This window comes from Microcebus murinus, chromosome 15 (assembly GCF_040939455.1).
Source record: "Microcebus murinus isolate Inina chromosome 15, M.murinus_Inina_mat1.0, whole genome shotgun sequence".
In the NCBI taxonomy this organism is placed as follows: Eukaryota; Metazoa; Chordata; class Mammalia; order Primates; family Cheirogaleidae; genus Microcebus; species Microcebus murinus.
In genome coordinates, this window is record NC_134118.1 from 12,992,639 (window position 1) to 13,018,934 (window position 26,296).

The following is a 26,296-nucleotide window of genomic DNA, read 5'->3' on the forward strand; positions in this document are numbered from 1 at the left end:
CTTTTATATTCCAGTACTTCATGTGGAAATATCTGTATCATTATTTACATGTTAACAAAACCTGAGGAAAAATTCAAGCAGAAGGCATTTTGTATGATTACTGTGTCTCTTGTATTATGCTCGTGCTTAAAAGCACAGAGATGCAAATGACAGAGCCTGTCTCTGTTGGAAAATATGCTTAAAATAGAAGCAGTGTCAGCTATTGGTTGATATGTGTAACTGTTAAAAACCAAACTTCGTTTTGTCAATGCCTGCCTTGAGCGTTTACTCTAAAATGAATTTAATGATGGGTAATAGTTCCCAAACTGTGTATAAAATGTTCTAAATAATTCACAGTTGTCTTAATATGCACCAGTTAAGAAAAAATTAGCAGGTCCTAATATACAAACACGCTAATATGTGCTCTATGAGCTCATGAACGTATTAGCAGGAAGGCTTAGGGAGGGATGGTTGTAAATCAGATGCATTATGTCCTGAAGCATGTCTGAGGACTTTAACTTTTGAACATCAGGTTCAGATCATGGAGCAATGTCTACACCTTTCTCTTGCAAGAAAAACAGGTGTGTTTTATTTTTAAGGTAAAGCTGAGATTAGGATTTAGAGAAGTGGCAGGTTAATGATAGGACATTTTTGCCTTTAAGGAATTGGCAGATTTAAAGGTCACTAGCCCAGGAGGGCATGGTTTGTCTTCTTGAAATCAGGGGATCTTAACCTGGGGGCTCCAGGTGTTCCTGACGTATTGCCAATTTGGGAAAAGTAGGAGAAAGGGAACTAACAAAAGAGAAACTGGAAAAGGGACTTCACATGGTTAACATTTTTGCAAGATTTCCTTTAAACAGTTTCTGTGCACTAGATTTGGTAAAATATAAAGATGCATTGATGTATTGTCTATAAATTCTAAATGTTTCTTTCATTTTTTACCATAATTCACACTTTCTCTGAGAATGGATCCCTTTAGTCAAAGTTTAATAATGCTGTTTTTTTTTCTCTCGCTGACTGCCAAGAAAATAGCATGTTTGAAAATGTCTTTAAAAATAAATTACTTACAAGATTTGGGATAGAAAGAATATTCTCTTCAGTACTTAAAAAAAAATCCATAAAATGAAAAGGTAGATTTAGTTCCAGTGTAAATGCTTAGATTTTAACAAATATTATAGGTTTATCTTTCATCTTTAGGAAGTCCTCTAGGAATTTTTTCCTAGGTTATTTTGGAAAGATATTTTTGCCTTCACTATTTGTTATGTGTGAACTTCTGCACAAAAGCATGATATGGTGGAGAGTGGATTGTGGGGCTTGCATTCAGTTCAGACCCGGACTCTGCCATGTCTACACGGCAGCTTTGCACAACTTCATCTCTCCAGCTTCTTCCCTATAAGGTGGTGGTCAGAACACCTCAAAGTTTGGAACTGTTATGAGGATTAAATGAAAACCTTTTTAGCTACAGATATAAAATTGATGTAAAATATATAATATTACATAACATTTAGTTGTAACATACATTTAATATAGTTGTTATTATTTAAATATATTTTCTAAATGAATATCTTTAAATTGTTCATTAATAAAAATCCCAGGAGAGTTTCTCAAACATACTGGAAACTCACCAAATGGTATATCCCTTCCCTTCCTCCCCACTCAGTGGTGTCTTTTCTTGAAAACTCACCACTGCAAACCTGAATGGGCTTTAGAGTATCTCTCTCTTCATATACATGTGTATCTAGACAACATATTGCTCTCCTACCCTTAAATTTCAATAGCACACTCGAATATGATCTCTCCTTAGACTCCTTAGCTTTTACCCTGCCATTCCTGTAGACAATACTCCTTTTACATGTAAGATGCCTACAAAGTGTTATTATATTAATTTGTGTGGATATAATATGCGTCACAGAGGAAAAGCTCTATGGAAATATAATGTATAAAAACACCTATCATTCCTCTTTAGCATGGCTTCTGTACCATAAAAAAAATGTTTTGAAAGCTCACAGACTACAGGATCTTGGAGTGCTGGGAAGAAGATACAACCTGCTTGTTAGAAGCAGAAATGTCCCTTTGATTGTTCGCCTCACAAGTCTTAGAGCATATTCTAATGTTTTCCTTAGTGAATTAGACCATCTTATTTTCCATGGAAGAAATAATTTGCATGTCACACTTTAATACACCTGTGATATCCACTTAAAATCTTCCCAGAGCTTGCTACCCACAACTGCGCCTCCACACACACACCCAATCATGTCTCATGTATAACTAAAGTTCTCACGCTTGGGAAAAGGGCCAACCTCCCTTTCTTGCCAATGTTACATTATCCTATTACCTTGTTCCTGCACCTGCTCTGTACAAACAACTGTGATCCTGTCCTAAAGGCCAATTATCATTAGCTGAGGGTGAGCTTCAACATGTTAAACAGCCTGGAGGGGCTCACCACGCTGCAGATACAATCCCCGCCCTAAAGGGATCGCACCAGCCGGTGTACAACTGCAGTCTGTTTGAAAAGATTGAAAGGGCAGGAATCTGCCAATATAGATGATAGATAAGAACGTATGCATCCTATTTTTATCGCTGCTCTCTTTACCACCAGCAGCTATGCTCTGCACGGCAGCCAAGGTTTCTGTGTCCTGCGCCTGTAGCCTGATAACCTTTCTTGCTTGTGTTTTATGATGCCATATGCTTCTGTCCCAAAATAGTGCTGAGGGTCCTCTGAAGAAAAATGACCTATCAGCTCTCCGAATGTCAGTGGGATGTTTGGAGGAGGAAAGGTGTGCTTTGCTATTAAACATATTTTGGCTCAGATTTCTGCTTGGCAAAATGCTAATTGTGTAACCTGGGGAATTCATTTAATATCATTGAGCGTCTGCTTCCCGAAGTGTAAAATGGAAATAATACTTCCACTTTATGGTTTTGGTATGATGATTAAACAAGGTGGTACATGATACACACACACACACACACATTTGTCATTGTTGTATTAATCTTGATACGCTAGATTGTGCTGCAGTAAAAACAACTTTAAAATTTCAGTAGCTGGAAACAACACGTTAGCTTCTCATACGACATGACCATTGTGGGTCAGCAGGTAGTTTGGGCTTGTCACTGCCTTACCCCAGAACTCAAAAGGAAGGAGCAGCCAGTATCTTGAACTTCAGCTCATCGCTCACAGATCAGAACTGGTAACTTGGTTCTGCCCACCCACAAGGAAATCTGGCTGTGCAAACTGCAATCTTTTCATGTACCCGAAGACAGTAAATCAGAAATATTTGGGGAACAATATTAATGTCTACAATATTTGTTTCATAAAAATGAGATCACATTATAGTCAGTACTCTGAACTCTAATTTTTGCATTTAACGTATATTGTGGAAATCCTGCCAGGTCAACTTGTTTAGGTCTAACTCATTAACTTTAGTGGCATGATGCTATAAATATACCACAATTTATGCAGTAATTTCTTTATTGGTAGACTTCCTAGATACTTTATTTTATTGCCATATGAACACTCTCAATGTACTTTTACATTCTGGTGCTTTTATTTCTATACAATAAATAACTTGAAGCGTCTAAATCTGCCAAAAAGAATCCTGATTCTAAAAAGAAAACATAAGGCTATGTTTATAGGGCTATAAATCTTATTTTAAATGGAATTTATAGTTTGGAGCAAAATGTAAAGAAACTAAAACCTTTGGAACAACTAGTATTCTCACTAATTTTTGACAATATTCAACCTCTACCTAATCTATCCCCTATTTTTTCCCAAACATGAGCAGCACTACCTGCTCCCAATTTTTTTTTTTTTTTTTTTTTTTTTTTTTTAGACAGAATCTCTCTCTGTTGCCCTAAGTAGAGTGCCATGGCGTCAGTCTAGTTCACAACCTCAAACTCCTGAGCTCAAGCGATTTTGCTGCTTCAACCTCCCAAGTAGCTGGGACTACAGGCACACGCCACGATACCCGGCTAATTTTTTTATTTTTAGTAGAGACGGTGTCTCACTCTTGCTCAGGCTGGTCTCAAATTCCTGACCTCAAGTGATCCTCCCCACTCAGTCTCCCAGAGTGCTAAGATTATAGGTGTGAGCCGCCATGCCCTGCCTGCTCCCAAATTTTTTAGCTTTGAATGACAGTCTTCCTTGCACATTAGAATTACAGACTTAAAGTTGCTTGATGTTATAAGACCTTGCAGAAAAATTTTCTCCAGATCTCATCTCCTTTCTGTCATGATCACAACAATGATAATATTGACAACATGGTCCATTATGGAGAAGATCCTTTTTGGGGCGGCTCCTCTTCCTATCGATGGTAATGCAGAACAAGAAAGCAGCCGTCCAAAATAATGCTGCAATCAAGGAACTATGGGAACTATACTCCTGATGGTTCTCCCTCAATCACCTCTTTCTCCACCTGTTTTATCTAAATGATTCCAATCTCCCCTTCTCATCATGTTGCTATCTGCTAAGTGTTTGCAGAATAATTTTCACAGAGCAATCCCTTAGTAAGCATGATTATTGCAAGTGCAGAAATAAAATTGCTTTCTATTCAAAGTTTTAAGAAAAAAGAAACCCTTAGCTAAAACAAACAAAATTGGGCTGGGCAGGGTGGCTCATGCCTGTAATCCTAGCACTCTGGAAGGCTGAGGTGGGTGGATCGCTCAAGGTCAGGAGTTCAAAACCAGCCTGAGCAAGAGCGAGACCCCGTCTCTACTAAAAATATAAATAAATTAATTGGCCAACTAAAAATATATATATAAAAAATTAGCCGGGCATGGTGGCACCTGCCTGTAGTCCCAGCTATTCGGGAGGCCGAGGCAGAAGGATGGCTTGAGCCCAGGAGTTAGAGGTTGCTGTGAGCTAGGCTGACTCCATGGCACTCTAGCCTGGACAACAGAGTGAGACTCAAAAAAAATTGAAAAAAACTAAAACCCTACAAAAACACAAAAAACTGCTCACACCATTTAGCTGTCTCAACTATATTTTGAAGAATTTACCTTCTAAAAGCAAAGATATGAAATGACTTGTATAAACTGACAGCTTCCTGGATCTTATATCAAAAACCTGCCAGGTTGGATTAAGAGATAACGAGGGAAAAGCTAAGGCCAAGGGAACTTTCCCTATAGGCACCAAAACACTGTGGTAGAAAGGCCTACTTCTAGGGGAATAAAAACTCGCCAATCGTATGGCTGCTTTTCAATCTTTATCTGCAGGAGAGATATTCAAAATCTTTTATAAGTAGACTCGCAAGAGTAAAAAAGGATATTCAACCTATTAGAACAGATGCCGGCCATAAACCATCCATCCGCCCGGACCGGTGCACAAGAGCTGAATGTGAGCTCTACTTACACATCAGTGTATTGCATAAAGAATTGTCACTAGCCTTCCCCAGCAAGCTCTGATCACATCTCCTTGCTCAGAATATAAATGTATTATGTTAAATATGAGAAAGCCTGGAATCTGTATCCCCTCATAATGACAATCTACTTCCATTTCATTCTGTAATTCCATTCTAGCTTATGCTAAAAAAGAAAAAAACTTGAACCCCCCCCCAAACAACACGCATATATACAAAAGTAGCAGTAGCACAACACCTCTCCGTGTTCATGAACCACTTGGAAGTAATTTTTAACCTTGTTCTTAGTTTGCACTTTATAGATTAGCTTGCATTTCTGGTTTTAACATACTGCACATTTAGATAAAACCTGGGGGAAAAAATAGATGCTATTCTTGTAGTAGGAATATAACATGTTGTTAGTGTTTAGTGATTGTAGTAGTGTTCCAGAGCTGCTGTAACAAATTACCACCAAGTTGGTGACTTAAAACAACAGGTATTTATTCTCCCGTTGTTCTGGAAATCAGAAGTTCAAGTTCAAGGTGGGCCAGAGATCCCTCCAGAGGCTCTTGGGGGAGATCCCTTGTGGCAGCATCACTCCAGTCTCCAAGTCCATCCCCACCATGTCTTCTCCTCTTGTCTCTCTCCTCAGTGTGTCTTTTATAAAAACACTTGCCACTGGGTTTAGGATCCACCTAGATAATCTAACATGATGATCTTCTCACCCCAAGATCCTTAACTTAATTATATCTGCAAAAACCTTTTGTCCAAATAAAGTCACATTCATATGTCCCAGGGATTTGTCATATCTTGGGTGGCGGGGGGCACCTTTCAACCTGCCGCAGGGAAGATAGGATCAAGAAAGGACACACAGACGAAGGAGGAAAATGGAATAGATAGCTTGAGTCTAAATCAAAGAAAAAATACTGAGGAAGAAAAAAACGATTTTAAAAAATCTTTTCTTACATCAAATTTGTGCAGTGATTTTTATCTAAGTACACTTCTTTGAGTGGTTCCATTACTTCACCTTCTGTATACCTTAATATTTTATATTTCTACTGTGTCTTTTTCGTTAAGCATTAAAGCACTTCAAGGGTATCTCCAAATTTCTACCCTTAACGTTGTGAGTTTCTTTAATGCCTAATAATTGCCGGGCATTAAAAACAGAGAGGAGCATGGACAAACAGGACACTGAAACAAACCTCAGTTCAGAGTAGGTCGGACCCTGCTTCTCACATTCAGACTTGGGGGATTTCAAGGTCTGCGCTTGCCTTTAAATCGCCCTAATGGTGGGGGCTTCTGGAAAGCCCAATCTGCAGACTTACAACAGTTGTAACAGGCCCTGCCGGCCAATGGCTGCCGTGTTTGAGCATCTCTGAGCTAGCATTCTCCCTGTGCTGCCACCACCACTGCCACCTGCCATCCCTGGCCCTCTCCCACCCCCACTGCTTGCGATCTCTTCCCAGGGACTCCTCCTGCATACACTCTGTCACTGGAACTCCCTTTACACGTGGCCCCCACTCAGAAATTAAATGCATAGTTTTCAGTGGCTACTCCTAGCTACAAATGTACACACTCGTTTTCAGCTCTGCGTGTTCTGTTATTCCAACATGTCCTTTCATTGAGTGCATCCTCCTTCCCATTAAATTTTAACCTCCATGAAATCAGGAGTCCTATCCACCATTTACCAGTTGACCCTGTAACAACACAAATTTGAATTGCACAGGTCCACTCATACGAGGCTTTTCTTCATCCAAACTCGTATTGAAAATACAGTATTGAGGCCAAGCGCGGTGGCTCACGCCTGTAAACCTAGCAGTCTGGGAGGCCGAGGTGGGTGGATTGCTCAAGGTCAGGAGTTGGAAACCAGCCTGAGCAAGAGCGAGACCCCGTCTCTACTAAAAATAGAAAGACATTAATTGGCCAACTAATATACAGAAAATATACAGAAAAAATTAGTTGGCATGGTGGCGCATGCCTGTAATCCCAGCTACTCGAGAGGTTGAGGCGGAAGGATCGCTTGAGCCCAGGAGTTTGAGGTTGCTGTGAGCTAGGCTGATGCCACGGCAATCACTCTAGCCCAGGCAACAGAGTGAGACTCTCTCAAGAAAAAAAAAAAAAAAGGAAAATACAGTATTGGGGGATTTGAAACTTGCATATATGGAGAGCCCACTTTCCGGTGTGGGGGCGCCACGGGCTGACTGTGGGACTTGAGTATGTGTGGATTTTGTTATATGTAGGCTGTCCTGGAACAAGTCTCCTCCATATTCCAAGGGATGACTGTACTTAGGAAACAAAGTATGTGTCTCTCTGGTAGGTTGATTCCTAGGGGGTGCTTCTCAAACTTCAGTGTGTATCTGAATCACTTCGAGGTCTTGTTAAAATGCAGATTCTGAGCTGGAGCTTGAAACGCTGCATTTCCAGCAAGCTCCTGAGTAACTGGGATCTGCTGATCCTTGGGAATCCCAGTTTGAGTAAGGAGGTCTCAGGGCACCAAACAAGTTTCAAGGAAGGGATCTGTAAGTTAAGTGTGTCTAAAAAGGAGAATGGGAAGGAGATTGTCATGCAGCTAAGTGACACTAAGAGTGATCACAGGGGCTCTTTACCATTTGAACCATTTGGGTAAAAATTCCATGCCAGCTACTTAGGCCTTGGGTCGGGACCCCTGTTACAAGTGATTGCACAGGGTTGTCCTTCCCTTAGACATTTTCTCGCCTTCCTTTTAAAAGTGAAAAAAAATCCCACAATTTTTTTTCCTTAGAATGCTGTAGGATGACCATTTTCTTGCATCAGTGCAAGGAGATGATTACCAACAGCGGCAATCAAGCTGGGCTATGATTAAATGGGTTATAATTCAACATAAGTTTGTCTTATGAGATGAGACCAACGCCGACTCTGTAAAAGACATCTCTTGTCATCAAGAGCTATAAGGACATTGTAACAATGGCCCCAGAAGAAGGCTTCACTGCGGTGGCATTCAGAGCAGGGGCAAGAGAAAATGCTGGGCACACATGCACTTCAGCTCTGCTGCCTGCTGGCAAGGTGGTGCCAGCAGCTACTGGATACAGCCACCAGCTTCCAAACTGCTGCCACCACTAAGGTCTATGCCATCCTGGGCCTTTCTTCACCCACCTGCTATGGTAACAATAGGAGGCAGCATCTCTTACCTTCTGAAACTTCAACTACTCGTCCCTGAATTCAGCCTGAGACACTGAAATGCCAGCATCTTCTAAGAGCAGCACAGTCTAATATAGCTTTCAATGATAACCGGAATGTGCTATAATCTGTCCTGTCCCATACAGTAGCCACTAGCCCCACGCAGCCATTGAGCACTTGGATTGAGGCTAGTGCAACTGAGGAACTGAATTAGAATGTTTTTTTTAAAATTTTAATTAATGTAAATGTAAATAGCCACATCTTGCTGGTAGATACCGTATATTGGACTGCACTGTTAGAGGCTGCAAACTCAGGGAGGACAGTTTAGGAAGATGAATTGCCAAACAAGGGCAATGACTCTCCAAGGTGAACCTTAGGCCTTCCATGCACTTACCTTGAATAAGGGCCCTCACACTTCAGGGCATCTCCTTTAATATCTGAGCCTGAGCTAGTGGCTGTGTCAGTGTTCTGTTTGTTACAATCACAAAGCCTCTTGGCCAATTAAGAGAGAGACACGCAGAGCCCTTAGGTCTGGTTTAGTATTCGGCAAGTGAATAAAGATTGCTTCAGGCTCAGTTGTTTTAATGAGGCCATGTGGGGTTTCTGCAGGTCTACTGTTCTGACCTGTGGGGCAGAGAGTAAGGTGGGAAAGGCATGCAATTGAAAAAACACATTTAAGAAAAAATGTAATTTGCTGATAAATGCACACAACCTCCTCTCCTCTTTTCAGAAGGGAGTTAAGAGGTGATGCATTTTGGGGAAGGGCTCAAGAGAGAATAACAAGTGTTTGCCCATAACACAACGCAATAAAATCCCCTTCTGCACTCATCCAGTATAACAGGTCCTTTGTTACCTCTAAGATAAGGCTTATACTTAGCCAGGGACCCAGTGCCATGAATCTGATGTGAGCAGACACAGTGAGATTCACCTGTGGTTGGTCTGGTTGGTAATCCAGGTGAGGGGCTGGGACATAGTCACCAAAGGCCTGGATGGGCACCAGAGGGACTGGGATCTAATTAAAGAGACTTGTGTTCCACTTGCGTCCCCCTCCAGGGCAGGTGATGGCAGCTGGACACCTGACTTTCCTAACTACATAATTAATGAAACTATTATGCTGATACGGGCAGAACATTTTGCAGATGAGAAGTAGTATAAATGACAGAGTGGTAGAATTGGAGTGATCAGAAGTATATAGCTAATACAGTAGTATCCCCACTGGATTATGGACCTTTTTACCTGTGAGGTGAGCTGTACGTGTAGAATTTGCCCAGTTGGAGGAAGACTAGCAATGACTTGCCTTTTGTGGAAGTGGCAGTCACAGGAATTGTGGAATTAGCTTTGGGGAAGTTACTGGAAACAGCTGATAGTGACAGTGCATTCTTTAACTGACAGTGTTCTGGTAGGCTGGAAAAGAGGACAAGGGTGTGACTCAGAGGGAATGGGGGTGTGGCGGACAGAACACAGGCATGGAGGCAGACACACCTGGCTGTAAACACCTGTATCTCCATTTATGCTTTGCATCAAAATCTCCTGGGGAGCTTGTTAAAGCTACAGATTCCTGGGCTGTACACTGATCTACTAAACCAGAATACCAGGATTTGGGGCCCCAATATCTCTATTTTTAAAATAAGCACCCAAGGAAACAGTGATATGGGCCTTAGCTCTCTAAAAGATAATGCAGAGCTGGCAATATCTGAGTCTTAGAATTGTGTGAATTGGTGGTTTATTAGAAACAGTGATTTTTAAAAAAACACACACAGAATAAATCAAGGCTCAATAACTAGTAATTGTTATTATTTTGCCATGAATTTGCATTATTTAAGACACTGTTCTCTCTTTGGAAATCTTGGTAGATGTCCTTGCTTTGCTAAGCCTTAGTCACTGTGCTAAAACAACCGGAGTATATTCGGCCAAATTAACTGGGATCCCAAAGTTGCAGGTCGTTGTTGCTTCTGAGTATTAATAAAAGCAGCCTTTTTTTTTTCTTTTCTAATGACGCTGGCGTAAGGCCCCCTTTGGGTTGGGGGATTTATATTAGGGGTGAAAATACCAATTATGTTGTAACAGGTTGTCTGCTCCAGTGAAAGTCAAGGGCAATGGGCTGGACCACCACAGAAAGGTAATTCGTTGTGGCGCGAGCGAGGCGCTTCCTCTCCAGGGCTGCCAGCGCAGTCCTTCTGGGTGGCAGGCACATCTCCTGCTTCCTTTGGCAGCTCGAGGCTAGCAGAAAAGGGTGGGGTGGGGAGGAGGTTGCCGGCGTTCTGCCCTGGAGCTCTGGAGAGTGGCTGCAGAACCAGCAGGCTGTAAACGGCGGGTGCTGGGATTTACGGAGGGGTGGGGCTGCGGGAGGAGGCTGTGCACGTGAGACCCCGGGAGAGGTGGGAGCCGAGTGTGCCAGGTAGGACCGGGGCGCGCCTCCCGCACACCTGCTCGGGCCTCGGGATTCGGCTCGGCTCCGGCGGCGGCGGGGTCGGCGAGGTTAGGACCCGCTCGGCGCCTGCCCCCGCCCCGCCCCGCCGCGGTGGCCTGCGTGTAGAGCTGCGGGCGCGGTGCGGGCGGGGGCATGCCGGCCCGGCGGAGGGGCGCGAGCGGCAGCGCGCGGGGGCCGGAGCAGCGGCCGGCCCCGGGCGCCCGGGGGCCGGATGGCGGAGCCCACGCGCGCCGCGAAGCCGGGGAGGTTTGCGCTCCGCTCGCCGCGCTGCAGGGAGGGCGCGGTGCCAGGCGCGAGCGCCGAGAAGCCCCGAAAGAAAGCTTTTTATTTGCTGAGGATGAAGCCCCTGAAAGAGCCCGCCCCCAACAACAACAACAACGTGTCCTTTGTGATCCACTGTCAACTGGGCAAGGAGATCAAGCACATTTGCAGCAACTGCAGTCGCGGGGAGGACGCCCGGGACGGTGAGTGGCGGGGCCCGTCGGGGCGGCGGCGGCGGCGAGCGCGGAGGCGGGAGGGCGGCTCTGCCCGGCCCCGGTTTGGGCACACCGCCGGCGCCTGCTGCCCGGAGAACGGCGGGGACAGCCGCCCGCCCGGAGCCAGCCCGGCCCGCAGCCCCGCGCACGCCGCGGACGTGCCCGCCGCCCAGGATGAGGGTTTTGAGACAGTTAAAGGAGCAACTCTGGGATTTCCATTTGTGAAGGTGGGGTTGGAGGAGATTTGTGGGCGACACACGGTGTGCTTTTAAAAAGATGTTACACCTGCTCCCGCCCCCCCCCCGGGGGGGCTTCTGAACTGTCCCCGGTCCTCGCGCCACGGTAGGGCACCGCGTTCGCCGGCCGCGTCGCAGACGGGGCTTCCTCCGGGCGGGTCCAGTTTGGAGAGCTGCTTTGGCCACGCCGCCGTCCTAGAGACTTGTGGAGTTGTTGTCGGATGTCTGTCTAGAGTAAAACATGGCTGTGGTTTCCGAGTGCGCTGCGGGTCCCTCCTGGAACGGTGCCCAGTGGCCAAAATGGGGGTGGGGGTGGGGGAGGGGGAGGGGCGTGCGGCGTCTTCCACGGCAGCCTGGGCGCGTGCGAGCCGGCGAGCTCCCCGCAAATCCGGTCTCAAGTGGGGCTGTGAGGGGGCGCAGGCTGCCCGCGACTCTGAGCAGGGGGAGCGAAGGACGAGGGACGGCCGGCGCGGACCGCGGAGAAGCCTCTGCAGAGGCGGGCGCGCCCGAGTGGCCGTGCCTCCGGGGGGGCTCCCCGCGGGTCCCGAGCAGCTCGCGGGGCAGGCTCCGCGGGGCCACCGGAGGCTGTGGAAAAGTTTGGGGCAGCAGATTTCCCCGGGAAAAGCGTTAGCTGCCGGCCGGCCCGACGCGGACACGCGCGCCTGCTCGGGCAGGCAGGTCTTCCTCTCGGTCGGGCGGGGTTCGCGGGGTCCCTTTGGAAGCACGAATGTCACTTAGGGTCCCTCCCGTTCTGTGTCGGCCTCTGAAGGGCAGAGCAGTGAAGTGACGGTGGCTTGGCTAATGTCTTTTCGAAATTAGAGCCCTGCTAGCGTAATAATTAGAGTTTTCTTTGATTAAACTGCAAAGGGAGGCTGTAGACAGAGGACGGCGCCCGGCGTCCGAGAGGAAAACGGGGACGGCGGTGCTGGGGAAAGGCACAAAACCCACTACATTGCCCGTAGGGGTGTGCAGGGCAGGATATCGGCTTGTGAGTAGCACAGGTTGACGTTTTGGATTCCTGTGGTTACTGCATAGGCTGATAAGAGACCTATGGAATACAAATGGATTAATCAGATGATGCAGAGCCAGACCTTTTCCCTGTAATGTAATAGAGCACGCGGAGACGCGGGCTAAAATACTTAATAAATGTCAGTCGCTCTGTTGACTGAACCACTCCCCCAAATGGGCTGCTTCTGCAACCTTGGGGGTTTATTTAAATTCATATCTCTGAAGGCTGCTACAGTAAGGAAAGGTCTATGTCTATACTCAAGGATGTATGTTTATATATGCAGTTGTGAAATCTATCACTGGTAAACATGTGGTGTGCACCATCCATGGAGGCAGGTATGTATTTTTAACCTACAACACATACCTTCTTGTAACATGCATCATCTCTACAGTCTCAAACACTTCAGAATATCCTAAGGAGCTATGTGTGGATGTTCACGTATCACCTGATATGATTAAAGTATTTAATCTCAGGATTCTTAAATAGGGGGAGACTGTATGTTTTTAGTGACTAATTTTTGCCTAACTCTACACTGCTTAATCCTACCAACCTAATGTGTGGTGCACTCTCATTTAATCACTGAAATGGAATGAGGTCAGGAGTTTAACCCTTGTTCTTTTACTGCCAGAACCCAAAAGCAGCACTGCCCACTGTGAAAGGAAAGGAAGTTCAAATAAATTTCACTTTTCACAAGGTTTGACCTTCCATGAGAGTTTGTAATGAGTAGAGGTTCTTTTAGGTAAGTTCTCTAGAAGTTATTTGCAATTTGAGTCATATTTTCTGTATGCCAGGAGCACAAAGCTATTTTAAGAGGTATGGTTCAGATTGTAGTGATGCAGACAGATTTCCCCAATGTCCTGTTTGGTAAGGCTCTCTCTACAGGAAAATGCTTATTAAGGTAGGGCATACCTCTGCTGTGTCCATCCACCACCATAAATATGTCTGGTTCCTCATTCAGCACCAAGGAGGCCACTTATAGTGGCAATCATAGAAAATTCTGGTCCAGCTGGAAAGCCCTTACTAGAAATTTTACACAGGTAAAATTTTATAAAGTTACTGGTGACTGAGTTTCTTTCATACTTAATTTCTTTATATAAAAAATAACAGTTATTTTAAACACATTTAAAGCATATTTTAATAACTTTCAGTTCCAAGACAATCTATAACTAAAGAATAAAGTTTAAAAGATGAAGTATTCCTGATTATTGAGCTTGTTATAGAAGATAAAATTACATTTTAGTAGTTATCTTTTTACTCATGAGTATTAAAACAGTTCCTGGTATATACCACTAACTAGTATTAAAGATGTTTTGCTGTTTTAAGCAATTCTCTATTTAAAAAGCAAAACAAAATGTAGAATACAATCCACCATTGATGGCCAAAGATGGTTTGTATTTTCTTCCATCTTTGCTGTTTTGGTTCAATACTGAAGCTATTTTCAGATGAGGAAACAAGCTTATATAGAAAGTCCACAGAGCAAATACAGGGTAGAACAGAGACTCAAACCCTCATCTGTTTGGCTTTAAAACCAAGGCACTTTCCACTATACTATCCAGTTGATTGTTTTTGGTGGCATTTATCACTGCCACATACATTGAATGTAGAAAATTAGATATCATGGTGTATATTCATATCTCTGCATGTGCTGATCCATGTGTAATCTCAATAAGCTAGGTTTATTATGGTAAAGAATTAGAAGGAATTGCAGAATTTCCTGGTACATTTAAAATTTATTTTTTGCCCACCATACCTACCTGATAGAGCAACTGACTTTGGTAGGAATACAGGAAGAGAAATTTACAGCTAAGTAGTAGATTGGAACTTATGGATATTGTAGAGTTACAGGAAACATAGCTGCATCATCACTGAATTTATATTGGAAGTTAATAGGAAAATATGATTGGATTTACAAATAGTTAAAAGTCAAATTTAGGAGAAATCTATTCTAGAAAGGCAAGGTATTTCTGTATATAATTTCATACACATTTTCTATTTTCATTTGAATTCCTTTTGAGTCTGTTAATAGTGAGGAATTATTTTAGTAATTATACCATCATTAATTATGCATTTAGATGTAATTTTAATCACAATAAACCATTTTAACAGTTTATAACAGTTTTTAGAAATATTTTAAAGCATCTCAGTCTTATTTTATAGTGACATTTAAAAAGTAATAAAATGACAGCTTAGCAACAAGACATTGATTGCAACTGCTAGTCAATTCCTTTTACATGTGATGCATTCATATATCAGGGTTGTCTTCATTTCTCCATATATGATTTCTCTTTAAACATTTACATACAAATTCACTAATCCATGGACTTGCTAGATGCATTTTCAAGTTTTATTTTAGGGTTTAGAAATATTTAGCATGTTTTTCCAATGGATTCCAATATGAACTTTTGAAATGCCAACAATTTGTCATAATACTTCTGTTGCACTGAATGTAGGGTTCATTCATCAAGATGGCCTTTTAGGAGATATTGCCTTGTGAGTTTCTATAGGTGGCATCCCTCATTTTTGCAGATGAGAAAATTAAGGTGCATAAAGAATAGGCGAGCAGTCCTCCAAGGTCAAAACACCATTTAGTGTCAGGGCTGCTAACAGAACCTGCGCTTGAAGAGGGAAGCAGTTTCTAATAGTGGTCCACAGTTGGATCCTGGAATCTCAATGCCTGTTCTCAAATGACTACTCCTCTTGCTAGCAGGGTGATTTTAGGATATTATGATATTATTTACTGCATGGAGTCGTGAGGATTAAATGAGATAATTGGTACAAAGCACGTAGCATGGTGCCTGGCAAGAGAAAGTGCTTGAGAAATATTAGCTGTGATTACTATCATTTGTATCATTACCGCCAAGTTCAATTTTGCCTTGGGTTTTTCCCTCCTGCTGCACTGCTGCTTTGCCTCTTTTATAATTAAACTTCCTTGGATTGGGTCCAAGATGAAAGCACCCAATTCTTCTCTATATTTAACAGTTAAAGCATATATTTCTAATAAGGCAGGTGAGGTAAGGAAAGGATCAGATTGAGGAAAAAAAAAACCTCTTCAACATTGCTCACGTTATCAAAAGTATTTTTTTTTGTTTGAAATTTTAAACAATCATGTCTAATAAGTTCTAGGTAAAAGGACTCACATGTGTATCTAAATTTACAATGACTTAATCATTTTTTGGTTTAGTTGAGATATCAAAAAAATAATCAAGTTGAGTTCCAGCAGTTTGTTAGGCTATACCACATATATGGACTGGAAGAAACAGTGGGGAAGAGAAATGGGTTTAGGAGGATGTTAGGAAAGGGTATACAGAGTGGAGAAATTCTAATCAAGGTGGACTCTTATAATTCTACTATGTTATCATGTTTTCAAACATCTGAGCTATTGTTTGATTCTCTTACATTTATTTGTAAAATTAGTAGCTTGTATGTGCAGGGCCTTCTTAGCCTAGGAGTAGATACCAAGAGGTTCAGCAACCAGTGTTGCCTTTGAAGAATTTGGGCTTATATGAGAGCAGGAAAGTAAGCTGCTAAATTATTAGAGGAAGCATTAACTGTATGAGGAAGGCAGGAGGTCTTCTCAGAGGAGGTGACATTTGGACTATTAGGACCTAAAGGAGGAGTTTTCCAGATAAAGGTGGGGAAGGACCCTTTTGATAAGGGGAAAACCGTATGCAACTGATCCAAACTAAAAGAGCATGGCATTTTCAGCAAAGGGGAGAAGTTCAAGTAGAATGCATGGAACATGGTGGGAAATGACCTGAGTTAGTCTGGAAATATATGTCGGGGCATTTCATTTTTTTCCTAACCAGTATATTTCTGAAGCATTTTCAATGTACTGCCCTAGGCATTGGGAATATAAACATCAGTAAGATCATAGAGAAAGCAGAGGGAGATAAAAAGGTAGACATATATGTGCACAGAAGTTTTAAAAGTCTAAGAGAGCAGGTGGTGGTTTTTTGGAGGCAGACAGAGTAGCAGGTTCCACCTTAGGCATGAGAGGGAGGTCAGGAAGAGCCTCAGGCAGTTTACGAAGGAGTTCAGATTGCATTCACTAAGCACTAGAGATGGCACAGGGTTTTTAGGCAGAGGTAACATAATCAAGTTACTTTTTAAAAAATTTATTATGAAAAATTGTACACCTGTGCAGAAGTAGACAGAATAGCATAATGAATCTCCATAGACCCATCACTTAGATTCCCTGATTCCTGTATTATTTTGAAACAAATTTGAGTGAATTTTTATGATGGTGTTGCTGGTAGTGCCTAGCTAGGGACCAGACAAGAGAAAGGACCCAGTTCCATGGCTGCTCGTAGCTCAAGAAAGGGTGTTCCAAGACCTTGAGCAGTCAATAGACCGAGATTCCGCATTCGCTTTTACAAGCTCAAAATGTGTCCAATAATACTTTCATCACCAGCAATTCAAAATCAGTGTGTCTTACTTTTAGCATAACTTTAAACTCATATCATTTTACTAGTAATTTCCCCTTCTATTCTAATGTCTTTCTGATACTTTATAGACATCTGTAAATATTCACTTAGTTTAAGAAAAGATATATTTAAAATATTTGTGAAATCTATAGTTTAAAATATACTCGTATGACTAAAGGAGATAAAAATAATCACACTGAAGAGCTTAACAGATAAAATATATACATAAAACTTTATTGGAGGTGGGTGGAAGGGATCAGTACTTACTTGGTAGCCAAACTTTTGTTTTTCTAGTTTGCTAACTAATGTTCGAATGGTGAGAGCTTTTTGGACTTGACCAGGTGCTTGGGGTTTCAAGAAGTATCTGAAAGACCGAAGGGAGGGGCCACATCGAGCCAGTTAGGAGCCACCATTGACGGTGTGCAGTGTGGTCCTGCTGGTAGGCAAGCTATCTGTGCCAGGTGTTCAGTGTGATCAAAGCCAGGTAGCCAGGGGCTGGGGAAGAGGTGACCTTCCCTTCAACTCACAGGTTGTAAGGGAGAAAAGGAAAGTCCAAGGGTGCAAAAGTTGCAGTACTCTAGGTAAGAGAACCAGGAACTAATTGTTGGTTTGGAAAAGAAGAAATGAACTGTAGAGATTTTCAGCTCAGGGGAAAAAAAATTAGCCAGAATATTAGCAGTAGACCATGTATGAGAAATCATGCGATACTTGTTTTCAGTGTTGTGCTGTTTCTGTACTCAAGGCCAGAGGAAGGACAGAGCACGGTCATTTGTTCATGTACGCATGAAGCACGGATGGCTACCGTGAACTTGATGTGTGAGCAGAGAGATAAAGGATGAGTTCCTGCCCTTAGAGACACTCAGTGGGGGACATCGTTGTGACAGCAGCAGGCTCAGGATGCCAAGGGCATGCAGGTGGGGAACCCATACCCTCTTCTGGGGAGGCAGGATGAGAAGCAAGTGAAGAGAAAGATGAGGAGGCCCCAGGAGGGCACCGGGTGTAGACTCTTCCCAGCAGGGATCTGTCTTCTCTTCTCTTCACTCTGTCTTTCTAGTCAGTAGAGCAGTGCACAGATGTTAGGCACCTAACAAATGTCTTCAGTATGTGAGTATGTGTTAATGTATTAATTATTGATGTTGATAAATGTGTGCCCATTCATTGTGGGAACTACAAGGACAGGGGATTGATGTGACTGGGGTGGTGTAGACGTTGGGGAGTGGCGAGAAGGAAGCCTGGGAAGCGGGTAGAGGCCAAATGCCCAGGCCTGGTACCACGCACAGGAGCTGGGACTTGCTCCATGACAGTGTGCACGATGCCCTGGAGGATTTTTTTTTAGCTGCTTTATCAAGATATAATTCACACCATACAATACACTCATTTAAAGCATATAACTTCAGTGGCTTTTAAGATATTCACGGGATTGTGTATCCATCACCACATCAATTTTAGAACATTTTCATTACACCAAAAAAGCAACTCTGTTGCCATTAGCCTATCCATCCAGTCCTCCTATTCAACCCGCCCCCAGTCCCAGGCAATCTGGGATTAATCTGCTTTTTGTGTCTATAGATTTCCCTCTCCTGGGCATTTCATATAAATGGAAGCAAGCAATATATGGTCCCTTGTGCCTGGCTTCTTTCACTTGGCATAGTCTTTTTAAGATTTATCCACTCTCTATCATGATTCAGACCTTCATTTCTTTTTATGGCTGAATAATGTTCTGTTGTTTGGATATGCCATGTTTTGTTCATCCATTCATCAGCTGATAGGCATTGGGTCGTTTCTACTTTTTGGCTACTGTTACGTGAATATGTCACTTTGAATGTTCATGTCCAAGCTTTAGTGTGGACGTATGTTTTTAATTTCTCTTGGATGCATGTCTAGGAGTAGAGTTGATGGATCACATGGTGACTCTTTGTTTAACCATTTGAGGAACTGTCAGACTCTTTTCCAAAGTAGCTTCCCCATGGCAATGAATGTATCAAAGTCCAGTTTCTCTACGTCCTTTCCAACACTTGTTATTATCAGTGTTTTGGATTATAGCCACCCTGGAGGGCTTTTAAGAAAGAAAATGAGAAGATTCTAACTGAGTTGGTGGCCAAGAAAAGGGTTTATTCAGTTCATTTAAGAAAATTAGTATCCTGAATCTGGTTTGGTGTCTAGAAAAAAAAAATTAGTAAATTTAGAAAACCTAGATATCTCACATAAATATATTTATATTACACTTGATAGTTCACATATCTTATTTCTTTGCAATCATCAGAACAACCTTTTAAGGTTGGAATTACTGTTGTGACCATTTCAGAGAAGAGGGTCGGAGAATCAGAGCGTCCATCGCCTCCTCACCTGCTAATGCTGCCTCAGCTGGGCTCTCTGGCTCCAACTTCTGCCCTCGCAGCCGCGTTCAGCTGTCTCTGAGAGTGGACTTCACTGAGCCTCACAGGAGAGACTAGTTATTTTGGCCAATGAAGTTTAACTTCTTGAAGTGATTAAATGTGGAAAGGATCATTCGGGAAAATTTGGGTGCAAAAATGAACACACAAAGCAAACCCTTCATTCATGAAAAAGTAAAAGAGGAAATTATCTGGAGAAGAGGGTGTCTGGTTGGAATTGGGGGCCTAGGGGAACACTGATGCCCTTTGCCTTTCCTTGGGTCACCTCTGTCTTGAGTTTCTTCTACCTATAAACTGAATTTACTTCTGTACACTTCTGTTCACCAAAAAACCATCTAGATCAAGGGTTGGTAAACTACAGCCCATGGGCCCTCTCCCAGTATTTATAAGTTGAGAATGTTTACAATTTCAAATGGCTGAGGGGAAAAAAGAATAATATTTTATGACACCAGCGACTTATATGAAATTCAAATGTCAGTGTCCGGAGATACAACGTTATTGAAACGCAGCCACGTTGTGCAGTTGTTCACATGCTGCCTGCCTGTGGCACCTTTCAAGCTGCCACTGCCATGCTGAATGGCTGCAACAGAAACCCACAAAGCCTAAGATATTTTACTTTTCGGCTATTTAAAAAAAAAAAAAAGTTTGCTGACCCCTGGCTTCATCAAAGCTCCTGTGGTTAGAAAGTACCACTGCTTATCATTTTAGCACCATGTCTGAGCTTGGACTCTTTGGATTATCCAGTGTCCAGTCGCTGTCTGTGTCATTCATCTGAATTGCAGCTTCGGTGTTTTTATTTTTTATTTTTATTTTTTTATTTTTTTGAGACAGAATCTCACTTTGTTGCCCAGGCTAGAGTGCGTGCTGTGGCGTCAGCCTAGCTCACAGCAACCTCAAACTCCTGGGCTCAAGCAATCCTCCTGCCTCAGCCTCCCGAGTAGCTGGGGTTATAGGCGTGCGCCACCATGCCCGGCTAATTTTTTCTATATGTATTAGTTGGCCAATTAATTTCTATTTATAGTAGAGACGGGGGTCTCGCTCTTGCTCAGGCCGGTTTCGAACTCCTGACCTCGAACAATCCACCCGCCTCGACCTCCCAGAGTGCTAGGATTACAGGTGTGAGCCACCGAGCTGGGCCAGCTTCGGTGTTTTTAAAAGCCAGTTTGATGTCCTCGTGTCCTCAGAAAGACAGGTTTAAAATGAAAATCAACCTAGAAAGAAAGAACTCATCTGAATTCCGTTTGTGGAGTATCTTCAGTGTTCCCACTCCCACCCTGACCTTTGTGTGGGCTTCAGGCTGGCACATTCTGTGTAGAGGAATGGCTTTTCCAGTCCCCCACCTAAGAGTTAACCGTCTTGACGCTGCTATTGTTTCCGTGTGAACTTTAGAACAATCGCCTCTGCTATTTTGGCACAGGGAGACTTGCCTCCATAGTAATTATTTTGCAACCCACAAAAGTAATTATAAAATCAAATAATTATCTTCTAAACAGGCTGTAACCTCAGCAGTAGCTCTTGGGGGGTGGGGGAGAGGGGGGGAATTCCTGTTCTTTAATTCTCACTTTTAGGGCTGTAACCTTCTGCTTCCCTGGCCCCCCTTAACCTCAGTTTTGATGTTATTTCAAGTACGATGGCAATCTGTAATGAAGCACCAGCTACTTTTGATGATGCCCTCCTCAAAACAGTAGCCCTGCTCCAAGTTTATGAGTGGAAAGAGAGAGAAACAGGCAAACAAAGGGGGAAAGCGAAACTGAATTGAATTCTTCTGGTAATAGGAAATAAAAGAAAAAAGGGGATGAATTACCAGCTTACTAGACTCAGTTCCTGGTTAGTCTGAGTTACCGAGAGATGCACCATGGCACGCTGTTCCAGATTCTGAAAGTGTTCTCAGTAAGAGTTGGCACCAGTGTGTCCTGGCACAACTTGAGGAATGAAATCTGCTGCACAGTTAGCAACCATCCCTCTCTTGACAGGCTGGGCATCTACCAGAATTAGGTTCTTTTTTGCGAGACTGTAAGTCTGTCTCCGGGCAAGTGTTTGTCTGACGTATCCAGGAGATACTGTACTAGGGAGCATTCGTTTATGTTTGGACACTGTCGCTGTTCTGATAAGCCAAGCGAATCCGCACGATGAGAGGATGCGGAGAGAAGCAGATCTTGGTAACAGGAGCGTCCCTGATCTGCCACTCGTTCAGGAACTGCCCTCTGCGAGTTTCAGTCACTCACTGATTTATGAGTCACTTCACCAAGCCCACTGAAAAAAGTCAAACACGCCACCAGCCAGGAGCTCATCATCCCCAGAATGAACACACAGCAAACCTTTTTGCCTGCCCAAAGCCTTAATGTTTTCATATCCAGAACAAATAGTCTGCGGCAGTTTCCTACTGGCCATGATATGAATTATTCATGCACTATTAAGCAGCCTGTGGCCAGAACACCACTACCCCAAGTAAAGCTGAATACAGAAGAGGAGATTTTAATATCTGCTGCTGAAAATGCCCTTTGCGGTGGGAAGAGAAGGGATGGGCTACTGCAGCCCTCCCATCTTTGCCCTAGGTCTTTGAGGTTGGATCTGTGAATATAAATGCAGATTTCTTGCAGTAAAACAATAGAAATGGTTTGGAGTACCTGGTGAGTGTGGTAGTCATCAGACTGCATGCCTCTGTTAATTTTTAAAGGTTTTCTAGAAGGCAAAAAAAAAAAAAGGCATATCTATATTGAAAAATTAAAATAAAGATAAACATATAACAACAGAGAAGAGTTATTCTTTGGAAGAAGAAAACTTACTTACATCTTAGAAGACCCCATATATAATAAGGCAGATAAAAGGGGGTCTGCTCTGGTTTAGAGCATGGTGCTGGCCTGCCCTGAGGTAGTGCCATGCAGCCCTGGAACTTTCCAGGATCACAATTTAAAACTTCTTCTCTGCTCTCCTACATTTCGATGAGATATGGTGTGTGGTAGGGTGATAATTGTATTTCTAGAATATAAATGTCACCTCCTAACAGATGGCATTACACCCCAAATTTTAATTCTATGAAGATGACATAGAATAGGGTAGCTTGAGGCTGGGCGTGGTGGCTCACGCCTGTAATCCTAGCACTCTGGGAGGCTGAGGTGGACGGATTGCTCGAGGTCAGGAGTTCGAAACCAGCCTGAGCAAGAGCAAGACCCCGTCTCTACTATAAATAGAAAGAAATTAATTGGCCAACTAATACAGAAATAGAAAAAATTAGCCGGGCATGGTGGTGCACGCCTGTAGTCCCAGCTTCGGGAGGCTGAGGCAGCAGGATTGCTTGAGCCCAGGAGTTTGAGGTTGCTGTGAGCTAGGCTGACGCCACGGCACTCACTCTAGCCTGGGCAACAAAGCGAGTCTCTATCTCAAAAAAAAGATAGGGTAGCTTGTAGCATAACTAAGGTGTGACCAAATAAGCCATATGTCATTAGTCTGTGTGTGAGGAGGGGACTACATCCTAGGGTAGAGTTAGTTTTGGAAACACGTATATATTGGCTAAAAAATTACATTATATTTTATGTAAATGGGTAAGAATATAACATTTTAAGATTCAAATTATTTCAGGAGGAATGTTTAATCTCATGCCAATACCTATAATTACGTCTTTAATACATTGACTGCCACACTAGAAAAAAATTTTTTCCTTGGGTCCATGGTGTTTTCTTACAAAAATAGAATAAAAACTTCAAAAACAAAATTATCTTGTCTAATTTAATGAAAACTTTATTTTTTATTGTTTTCTGTTCATGAGTGATATGCAAACTCGATAGTTTCATGGGGCTCCCAAGGTGAAGAGACGTGAGTTACATATGCTTCACCAGGGCCCGGGCTTAAAACTAATGTGAGTTAAATACAACTCACATAGCAGTTAATGTGTTAAAAACAACTGGTTAAGATGAAGTTAGATCAGGTGGATAGTCCCTTTTGCTCCCCTCGTAACACTGTTCGTGGCTCTGAACTTCACCATTGGCTTTATAAGCAAGTGTTGAGGCCCAAAGAGGGATGACATTTAGCATTTAAGCCGTAAATATGACAGATGGGTCAGTGTGCCTTACTAGCTCCAAGTACATAATTAGCCATGAATGAAATGGTACAAATTTACTTTGAAAATATCATAGCCTAAAATCTCAGTCAGATTTTACTGGGAGGATTTCCACCATGATTTTAGAAAGCAATCGAAGCTTATTTTTATTGCAAAATCCTAAGAGTGCAATTCCTGGCAGTGTTTACCAGAGAGAAGGAATTAGCAGCCTCCAGGGAGGGCTAGGAAAACAGAGCACCCCTGGGAATCAAGCTCCTAAGTTTCAGTTCCAGTGGCTTCCACACCAGCTGGCAGCAGACAGATCCCACTTCTTGGTGATCCCTGCCCCCGCCTTGTCATTCTTACATGCGTGGCAGCGGGGAGGGGGGTAGGTAGGAGGATCAGGCTTGTTTCCAGAGGGTCTTGAGAGTATGCAGGAGGCGTCTGGAGTCTTTTCAAAGATAAAAAACACAAGGGCTTTTGTGCTTTGAAATCCACGGTGCTGGCTCATGGTCTGCAGAGGGAGGAAGGAGATGGGTTTCTCTTTGCTTCTCGTCTTCTCCTCCTGGTGCACAGTGACCGTTGGCGGGAGAATGGAGGGCTGAATGGGCCGTGTGTGTGACTCACAGGGCAGGGCCTGATGGCCCTTTCATCTCAAGGTGAAAGCACAGAGGGAGCCTGGAGCTGGAGGAACAGATGGCAGCGTCGTTGCCGCTACACTGCTCCAGGCTGTGCGTGTCCTCACCCCACGGCCGGCGGAGCCCTTTTCAGACTGTGCAGGTCACAGAGCAATAACCAACTCGGAAGAGCAATCTCCTGGAGGCGGCTGGGCACACCAGAGTACCTCCTGATGGCCGTTTCCTGCCAAAAACAGCCTCAAGGAAAGGTGACTGGGCTCAGGTCTTCTAGGAAGTGCAGATCCTCTTCAGAATTCAGTCCCCTACTATTCAGCCAAATCCATAGATATCACAGAATTTTAAAAAAAATGAACAACTGGGTCTTTGCCCTAGGTGTAGAAGATTGGAGAGGATTAGGGGACTAGTTAGGAAGTGGCTGGGAAAACAGGGTACTGTGCACATTCTCCTGTGGTCTTTTGCAAATACTCTCTTCTTTTGCTTCCTTAGGGATATTCAGGGTCACTATTTGTTGGGGTGTTTTTTTTCCCCACAAACATTTAAGTTAGCCTTATCTATTGCTGGAAAATAATACTTTTTTCCCTTGTGTATAAATATATATTGGGGTTGGTACTACTATATCTAGTTCTAAGGTAATAAGGCAGAAAAGACAAGTTCTTCCATTTGTCTTTTATATCAACTACAAATACAACGGGGCCCAGTGCTAGGGTCTGTGTTACTGCAACAGAGCTCAGCAGAAGCGGTTCTCTTCCCGCCAGGGCTTCTGAAGTTGTGTTGTGCTTCTCTGCTATTTAGTAGTGTCCCATGTCCCAGGGCAGCTCTGACTACAGTGACAAACTTTATACTTCAAGTTCTGAAGTTCAACGTTGAGATTTTTGTCAACATCAATGAGATGTTTTCCAAAATGCGTTCCATGTAATACTTGCTCCATTGTATGGTAATAGACGATGTGTGGGGAAATTTCAAGATCACCCTAGTGTAGAAAACAGAGCTGAGCAAAGTTAGGCAGCTGCTTTAATCTCAGAGCCCTTGATATGGCTGTGTGCATTGTAAATCTCCAAGAAGAAAGTATATGTGCTCCTTTGCCCAAGTTTATTTAATCACAGACGCTTCTTGTTTGGTTTTGGTTTTTTTGGCAAAGTGTCACAGGTGACTAACATTGTACAGAAAAATTAACGTGCTGCGTCAGAATCCTTCCATAGAAAGTACTATATTGATTAAATATGTTCCCGCTTGTGAGAGATACAGAAACACACAGAACGGTGAGGTTGCTTTGTGAATTTTTCTATCCCACCAGAAGCCATTAGCCCAAAACTATAACATAGTAACTGAGAAGACATGCTCCCACTTTATTCAGTGATTTTTGGTTAACAAATATGAAAGCATATTCAAATATTGTATCAATGGTACATTTGCTTCAGTCGGTCCAGCAATCAGGACTTTTTTTTTCCATGGTCAGGTGGTATGATAGAACCACGTGGCAGGGTTAGGTCTTCCAGACACCTTGTGATCTCAATGTGTGTGGTATTTCGAGTGAGGCTTTCCCAGCCTCAGGACTGTCGACACTTTGTGCTGGGTCATCTTTATTACTGGTGGTGGGGGAGGGGCATCCTGTGCCTTGTAGGGTGTTTAACAGCATCCCTGGCCAATACCCACTAGATGCCAATAGCACCCACCTCCCGGTAGTGGCAACCAGAAGTGCCTGCAGACATGCCATGTGTCCCCTGGGGGACAAGATTGTCCCTGAGTTGAGAACCACTGATTAAGGGTTGAGGTGGGTATTACCAACCACAAGCGAGTTCACCAAAGCAAGAAATCCGAGTGGACTGATGTCCAGGTGGAGGCTCTGGGTGACGAGGCCAGTTTGGTTAGTAGAAGTCAGGAAAGAAGAAACCCTGAGTGGGTGGGACAACAGGAACATGGGCAGAGGGAGGGGAGGAAGAGGAAGGGTACTGGCTTTTTGGATAACAACAATAATAACATCTCTTATTCACTTACTGTGTGCCAAACCTTGTGCCAGTTATGGGATTTATCTATTTAATCTTCCCAAGATAGGTACTATTTATCTCCATTTGGCAGAAAAGGAAACTGAGGCTCCATGGGATTAGACATGAGTCTCGTGGATAGTAAGTGTCGGGGTTAGGACTTGAAACCAGGTCTCTTCTAATACATGACTGAGTTAAAATGA

At 43.2% G+C, this 26,296-nt stretch overlaps 1 protein-coding gene across 8 annotated transcripts in view; it reads left to right on the forward strand.

Moving 5' to 3' along the window:
* The window catches only part of PHACTR1 (phosphatase and actin regulator 1), a 508,037-nt gene that overhangs the window by 248,522 nt on the left and 233,219 nt on the right, over window positions 1-26,296 (forward strand). Inside the window, exon 1 of one of the 8 annotated variants that reach the window (XM_012753500.2) lies at window positions 11,111-11,363. The exons of the other annotated variants lie outside the window; for them this stretch is intronic. Within the exon in view, the coding sequence (XP_012608954.1) occupies window positions 11,111-11,363 (253 nt within the window). Of the gene's footprint in view, window positions 1-11,110; window positions 11,364-26,296 lie in introns of those variants that run through there. 8 annotated transcript variants of the gene reach the window in all.